Source organism: Meles meles, chromosome 3 (assembly GCF_922984935.1).
Source record: "Meles meles chromosome 3, mMelMel3.1 paternal haplotype, whole genome shotgun sequence".
In the NCBI taxonomy this organism is placed as follows: Eukaryota; Metazoa; Chordata; class Mammalia; order Carnivora; family Mustelidae; genus Meles; species Meles meles.
The window spans coordinates 48583286-48591941 of NC_060068.1; the positions used below are offsets into that span (position 1 = coordinate 48583286).

Below are 8656 nucleotides of genomic sequence, written 5' to 3' on the forward strand. Positions count from 1 at the left end.
CATGACCCAAGCCGAAGGCAGAGAAACATGAAAGCTTAAAACTCCTAGAAGAAAACACAGGCAGTAATTTTTTTTTAAGATTTTATTTATTCATTAGATACCGAGAGATAGAGCGCACACAAGCAGGGGATGCTGCAGAAGAGGGAGGGAGAACCAGGCTCCCTCCCTGCTGAGTGGGATCTCCTGGGATCACCATCCAGCTGAAGGCAGATGCTCAACCAACTGAGCCACCCAGGCACCCCAGCAGTAATTTCTTTGACATCAAACTTAGCAACATTTTACTGGGTATGTCTCTTCAGGCAAGAAAACAGAAGCAAAAAATAAGCCACTGGGACTACACCAAAATAAAAAGCTTCTGCACAGCAAAGGAAACCATCAACAAACAAAAACAACAAAACAACCTACTGAATGTAAGAAGATGTTTACAAATGATATATCCAGTAAAGGGGTATTATCCAAAATACATAAAGAAACTATGCAACATCAAAAAAACAAATAATCTGAATAAAAATGGTAGAGGACCTGAATAGACATTTTTTTACAGATGGCAAAGAGACACATGAAAAGATGCTCAACATCACTCATCACCAGGGGAATGCAAATCAAAACCATAATGAAATATCATCTCATACCTGTCAGAATGGCCAAAACCAAAAGGACATGAAATAACAAGTCTTGGCAAGGATACAGAGAAAAAGAAACCTTCGTGCATTGTTGGTGGGAATTTAAAGTGGTACAGCCACTGTGGAAAACAGTACAAAGATTTCTCAAAAAATTAAAAATAGAAATACCATATGATCCAGTAATTCCACTACTGGGTATTTACCCAAAGAAAACAAAAACACCAATTCAAGAAGACATACACACCCCTATGTTTACTGCAGCATTATTTACGATAGTCAAGCTATAGAAGCAACCCAAGTGTCCCTCAACAGATGAATGGATAAAGATATGTATCTGCAAATATACATACATACATATAATGGAACATCACTCAGCTTTAAAAAAGAATGATCTAGCCATTTGTGAAAGCATGGAGGGACCTAGACAGTGAAACAAGTGAAGCTAAATGAAACAAGTCAGAAAAATACCATGATTTCACTTATGTCTAGAACCAAACAAAACAAAACAAATGAACAAACAAACAGAAACAGACCCATAAATACAGAAAACAAACTGATAGTTGCCAGAGGGAAAGGGATTAGGGGGATAGGCAAAATGGGTGAAGGGAAGTGGAAGATACCCACTTCCAGTTTGGAATGAGTACACCACAGAAATGAGAGGTATGGTACAGGGAATATAGTCAACAGTATTTTAATAGCATTTGTATGGTGACAGATGGCAGCTACACTTATGGTAAGCACAGCATCACAGAGTACTCACATAGCTTCTGTTGTATGCCTGAAACTAATGTGAACATTGTGTCACCTATACTTCAATTCTTAAAAAGGGAGAGGGAAAGGGCAAGGTCTACTTATGTAACAGAAAACTGTCTATGTGAAAGAGTGTCCTCTTTCACTCCTTTGAATCACGACTTTCTCCTCCAAGAGTGGAGAAGGGGGAACAACATTTGAGGCTCTTTTCTAACTTTAGCTGATGGGTTTAGGTATTGGCACCCCAAAGCAAAACTGGTTTTCAAGGATTCCCAGTGTAAGAGCTAACACCCTATCTACTCACATAAAAGAGAAGCCTTTCATTAAACAAGTCCCTTATACCCTCATCTTAAATATGGAACAGCAACAAAAAAAACCATCCAACATCAAAGGAAAATCTGGGGCATGATGAGGAAAAAATTACATTGAAAGAACTGGCCCTGAAGAAAAGTGCTAAGGTTGTTTCCTAGAACCCTGGTACTCAAAAGTCTGAACCCTGGACCACCTGGGAACATTAAATGTGGGAAGAGAAACAGGCATTTTAGTCGTATAAGGACTCAGAAGTTTACTTTCTAATGACCCCCTCAAAGCAAATTTCTTTAGAATGTGCACCAGGAAAACAAGAATGAAAACGAAGAAAGCATAAAACATGAGATTTAAAGAGATAATAGACCCAACCAGGGAGAGCCATGAAAGAGAATTCTAGTAGGCCAGTTGTTTGGCAAGACTAGGGAACAACCAGTCCAGACTGGGCTAAAAGAGTGGAGGTGTCCAAGAAGGCACTCTCCAGGAAAAAAAGAATTCTGTAGCATAGATAGTGTTAAGACTGAGGACAAAATAAAGGAACAGACAGGGCTGGAGAGGAGGAAACTATTTTGAATGTGTTGGGCTTAAAGAGAGATAAATGCACATGCAAATCACAATCCAAATATAAAGCAAAAGCCAAAACCAGAACAATACAATCAAAAAGAAAAAAAAAAAAAAAAAAACAGACTTCAATAACAGCCAAAAAGAAGGGCCCCTGGCTGGCTCAGTTGCTACAGCATCCAACTCCTGATCTGGGTGTTTTAAGTTCAAACCATGTGATGGGTATAGAGATGACTTAAAAATAAAATCTAAAAAAAAAAAAAAAAAAAAAAGAATAGCCAGAATGAATGAAGGAACAATGAAGAACACTTAAGCTTCTTTTTCTGAAAGAAAAAAAAACTATAAAAGGCAGCATCATTTTGACCAATTAAGAGACTATTTGAAAGGAGAATCCATTTTGGCATTCTCTTCCAAGATCCTCACAAAAGGGATCCTAACTATGGCTAGAGGGAAAAGAAACAAAATCCTAACCATTGTAAACTTGCACCTACTGTGAAAAAATTTGTACAAAGTTATACTGTATAAAAATGCTATTATTCTTGCTCAGCTTTTGCAGTCAACCAACAATAAAAAGTGCAACAGCCCTCATTAAGGTTACAAAACGGAATCTAATTATCACCAATATTTAAGAAACTGAGGGAATGTGTAAGAAGGAAATGGAAGAAAAGATGGGGCACTGACTGCCTCACCTTATTAAATACAGACTCAAAATATTGTCCATAAGTTCATAAAGCAGAAAGGTAACCAATATAACAATTTAAAATAGTGATATAACTATCGGAAGTAGGGCAAAGGCATCAGTAGGCTTTTGATAAACTAAACCCTCACCTATTATCAACCAAGGTTAACTAAATTCTCAATCCAACATCTGAAGTTGATAAAATAAGAAACTAGTCCAAGTATATGTTAAAATACTAAATTATCTACCAGAAGAATTCAACACAAACTGGGTAAAAGTCTGGAGAGCAGAACTGAGATAAAAAGGGGTAGGACAGGAGACTGTTGCTTTTCTAACTTCACCCATACTCTTCAACTTTTTTTTTTTTTTAACCTTACACACAAGTACATCTTTTTAAAACTAAAAGCTGACTTCTTGGGGAGCCTGGGTGGCCAGCCTGGTTAAGCATCTGCCTTTGGCTCAAGTCAGGATCTCAGGGTCCTGGGCTGGAGCCCTGCATCACACTGGGCTTGGGCTCCCTGCTCAGCAGGAAACCTCTTCTTCCTCTGCCTGCCACTCCCCCTGCTTCTGCAAGCTCACGCTTATTTATCTGTCAAATAAATAAATAAAATCCTAAAAAAAAAGAAAAACTGACTTCTTTAAAACACTTTGTAAGAAATAGGAGAGCTCTTGGGTGGCTCACTCTGCTAAGTGACAATGGACTCTTTTTTAAAAGATTTTATTAATTTATTTGACAGAGGAAGAGAGCGAGAGAGCACAAGCAGGGGGGAGCAGTAAAGGGAGAGGGAGAAGCAGGCTCAGCAGGGAGCCGGACTGGGGCCTCAATCCCAAAACCCTGGAATCATGACCCAAGCTAAAGGCAGATGCTTAACCATCTGAGCCACCCAGGCAACAGACTCTTGATTTCAACTCAGGTCACGATCTCAACATCGTTAGATGAACCCCTGCCATCAGGCTGGTTGTGGAGGTTGCTTAAGATTATCTGGCACCTGGGTGCCTCAGTTGGTTAAGCTTCTTTCGGCTGGGGTCATAATTTTAGGGTCCTGGGATGAAACATATCATCAGGTTCCCTACTCACCCAAAAGCCTGCTTCTCCCTCTCCCTCTGCTGCTCTCCCTATCAAATATGTCAATAAAATATTAAAAAAAAAAAAAAGATTCTATCTCCCTCTCCCTCACCCATGCCCCTCAGCGCTGTAAGCATACACTCACTCTCAAAAAAAAAAAAAAAGGAAAGAAATTTTAATACATGAAAATTATACTTTGATGCTTTCATTCTATGAATGTTTTTTATCTGTCTTAAAGATTTAAAAGTGTGTGCAGGAATGCCTGGCTGACTAAGCTGGAGGAGCACTCAACTAAATCTCGAGGTCATGAGTTCAAGCCCCACATCGCGTGTAAGATTACTTAAAAAAAAAAAAAAAAGCGTGTACACATAGTATATATGAAATAAAATGCTTTTCTCCATAATTTGTTATGGGAAAACTTTCTCCACCTCACAAAATGTCATCTTTTCAATTTTCCTACAGATGGAACATTAATAGAACTACAATTAGTACATTAATGATGGAAAACTGAACACTAAAATGGCAACCTGAAGATGAGCAAGAATTATTTGATTAGCTTACACTATCACCAAAATAGCAGCAACATTAGTTGCCAGAACATACCAGGAGAGTGGCTTCACCATTTAATTCTTAAAGGGGTTTTTGAAAAACTCCAAGCATTTCTTTAAAAGCGAAACAAGCTGTAGTTTTCAATTTTTACTTTAAAAACGTGTTTTTCAAGTATTTAAGCTAATTTAAATGGTACTGAAAAATTCTTTGACTTTTAATGTCAAAATCATGGTGCAACAGAGGCAAGTATCATAAAATGGGGCAGACGGACTTTCTACATACAAGTTTACTAGAATGTTCACTAGAATATTTCAGATGACCGTCTTTCCTTCCCAGTTTCATTGTACCCAGAAATAACTAGTGTTTTTCAGTTTGGTGTATATACTCTCAGACATTCCTTGTGCATACACACACAAACACACACACACACATACACATATACACAAAACACTTAAAAATTTGTTTTAACAAAAGGCATCAAATGACTAAGTATTATGTTCAATAGTATACTATATACATCATTTTAAGACACAAATATTTTCTTTCAGTTTACTGTTTGCTAATTGCCTTAGGAACTCCTAATGGCTGCACAGTGTCCCAGTAAATGAAATATTGCATACGAAACCATCTGCAAAATAACATTCCATGTCTTAGGTTATAAGCAGCCTATAAAGTCACTTTTTTTTTTTTTTAAGATTTTATTTATTTATTTGATAGAGATTGCAACTAGTCAGAGAGGAAGGCAGGGAGAGAGAGGAGGAAGCAGGCTCCCTGCCGAGCAGAGAGCCCCATGTGGGGCTTGATCCCAGGAGCCTGGGATCATGACCTGAGCTGAAGGCAGAGGTTTTAACCCACTGAGCCACCCAGGCGCCCCTATAAAGTCACTTGAGAATGCAAGTCTCCTCCTCTAATTTTTCACATGAAAATCATTCTCAATTTTACATTTCTCCAAATGTATTACTATATGATCAATGACTGAAGTAGACAAGATTAGCTGGAATTTATCAGAAATCGAGAACACAAAACAAAAAACTTCTTATGTATACTAATAATAAACAACACAATCAGGGAATACATAAAAACGAGTCAAAACCAAATACATAAATCGAGAAGTACTTAAAAGAGCACAAAAATTAGCCTTTCCACGTAAGCTTTATTTTTATAGAAATCAAACACAAATTCCTAGTAAATTTATTTCTTTAAAAAACCCACAATTGGGGCGCCTGGGTGGCTCAGTGGGTTAAAGACTCTGCCTTCGGCTCAGGTCATGATCTCAGGGTCCTGGGATCGAGCCCCGCACCGGGCTCTCTGCTCAGCAGGGAGCCTGCTTCCTCCCCCCTCTCTCTCTGCCTACTTGTGATCTGTCTGTCAAATAAATAAATAAAATCTTAAAAAAAAAAAACAAACCCACACTTCTAACAGCCTGAATTATTTACATTAAAATTCTTGAAATTAACCATCAAAAATATTATAAATATGAACTTTAAAATGGAAGGATTTTTAAAACTTGAAGTTTTAAGAAATGGTTACTTGGTTTATTAGTCAAGTAGACAGCCCTAATTTTCAAACATATAATCCTTATTTATGTAGCCAAAACAGTAATTACAAAAATGTTACTCTCGGCACCCCTGGAGCAAATAATACATTATATGTTAATTTTAAAAAATGTTACTCTTGTTTCTTAAAGGAAAAAAAAAATGCTACCCTATTCCAAAAGATTTGTATAAAATTGCTTAAATAAACTCACTAGAAAACCAAGAACCTATTACACTAAACAGATGTTTAACATATTGTTTACAAAACACAAGAATTTTGTGAGTAAACAGGTTCCACATACAATCAATCACCTTCATAATGGTTAACAGGACTTCTTTCAATGATGTAATCCTCTGTAAGTCAAAATAAACCCATACTAGTAGGAAGATTATTTTAGATGCCCATAAAAAGTGTGATATTACCCATCTTTTTATTAACTTATATCCCTACTATCCATACATAATTACTGCTCACCTTTTAAAAAACACATACTCATCTTTACTTTTTTCCTAACTATAAAATACACATCCTTTAAAAAAGTCTTGAAAATATCAGTAAAAAAATAAAAATCATCATTTCATTTCTTGTATATGTTCATCCAGTCATTCATCTACACAGATAAATATACTTTAAGTCTCTTTTCTTATGAAATTGGGATCATAGAAAATAAGTGCATTTTCTGTGGTTTGTTTGAATCGATCATATCCCAAAAATTATAATCACAACATCACCAAAGAAGTACAGCAACATTAATTCTTTTTAGTTCCAAAATCTGTCTAGTTATCTACACGTACTTTTTGCGAGGTTTAAAATGTTAGACTTGACTTTCTGTAACGTCTACCTGGCGTAGGAGAAAAAGCACAGACACTGTAGGGGAAAGGGCTTAGGTTTCAAATCTTGATTTTCTGAATTACAAGAAATGAGACCTTGTGTAAATTACAAACCGACCCTATCAGATGAAAATGAAAATAACGGCACCAAATAGGAGCTGTTTCAGGGATTAAATAGTATGATATATGTGCAGGGAGCACCCAATACCTAGCACACGACAGTACCTCCACAAGGGTTAGTTCTTTCCTTCCCGTTAAAAAAATAAAAATAAAAAAAGGCGTGAAGGCGACACAACTATTAAAAGTTAGACTTCTAAACATAAATACAGTAATTATTTGTACTTGAAAGGTGCTATTTTATCAGAGCCTTTTACTCACTTGTAATTTATTTCACAATCCAACTAGCCGGCAAAAACACAGGGTATTACTGCACCAAAAATTTTATTTCGGAACAAGAAAATATTTTCCTTAAGTTTGACCATCTGAAATCATCGCTAACAAGAGAGAAGCAAGCAAAATATTTCTCTTCTAAAACTATACCATGAGTTAAAGCCCTGCGGTTGAGAATTTCCTGTAAGGAAAATTAAAGAATGGGGAAAAAAGAGTAACTCTCTATCCCCCACCCCTCTCCAATGATAAGTTTGGGAATGAACAAGACAGTAATTCCTTAGAGCAATTTAGAAAATGCCACGGACGCGTGAGAACGCACCGGCGAAAGGTTAAGTTTGAAAACGCTTCCCTGCTTAGATCCGGGGGCGTGGGACTACTAAGACTCAAAACCCTGGGATCTTGGACAGAACTGAGGCCTGAGACGGCGGGAGGAGGGGGGAAACGGTCTATAAAAGTCAGAGGCAGAAAAAAAACAATGGGAGGGGGAGGGGGCAGCCGGGAAAAAAAAAAAAAAAAAAAAAGCTCCAGACCCTGGCTTTGGCGCAGCGGCATCACTTGCAGGAAAACAAGAGTTGGGGAACTAAGAAAATGAGGAAATTCCGGGGCCCCGCGAAGAAGGACGGAGGGGCCGTGAGAAACCGGGAGGCTGCGGCGGAGAGAGAGGGGTGGTATCGTCAGAGAGAAGGGTCGAGCGGGGAAAGCAAGCAGCGGCGGGACCGGAAAGGAAGGACAAGGATGGGGGCGGGGGGCAGACGCGGAGGCCTCCGTGGTCGGCCAATGTGAGAGAAAACGAGGAGGGGACGAAGGGGGCCCGGGCAGCGCCGCGGTACCTGCAGAGATCGTCCAGGACGCTGCCGGGAATCTCCACCCGTTTGGTCTCCATGATGAGGACCCACAGCAGGAGCAGTGCATCCCGGCTCCGCGCGGCCGGGGACCAAGGGTACGGCACTGAGACTCCGGCTCGCCGGATAGGGGGCAGCGGCGGCAGCAGCAGCAGCTCCAGCGAAGACCAAAGGGGGAAGGGGCGGGACCCACTCACTTCCGTCCCGCTCCCTCAGCCCCGGACCCCGAGGCTGGGCCAGAGCGCGGGGAGGAGCCTCGGGAGTCACGCCTCTACTCTGCTTGAAAGGTCCAATAGAAAGCTGGAGAATCGGGAGGCTGAGCACGCTAAGCCAATGAAATGTTTGTTTATTGGTCTGTCATCTCCAATCCGTCTTCAAGCGGCTCAGTTGCTCCTCAGAAAACCAACTTCCCGCCGCCTTTGATTGAGCCCTGGTGCGGTCACGCGCATGCGCGCCCCGCCTCTTTTCCACTACTAGGAAGTCCAGAGGACTCAGATTTTCCTGTTAGACCCGGAGACCAACCA

The 8656-nt window shown here is 39.6% G+C and overlaps 1 protein-coding gene across 1 annotated transcript in view; it reads right to left on the reverse strand.

Moving 5' to 3' along the window:
• Positions 1-8360, reverse strand: part of DCP2 (decapping mRNA 2) — a 44792-nt gene extending 36432 nt beyond the window's left edge. Inside the window, exon 1 of the mRNA XM_046001226.1 lies at positions 8121-8360. Coding sequence (XP_045857182.1) covers positions 8121-8173 — 53 coding nt within the window. The 5' untranslated portion in view covers positions 8174-8360. The remainder of the gene's footprint in view (positions 1-8120) is intronic.
• Positions 8361-8656: the final 296 nt, after the last annotated feature.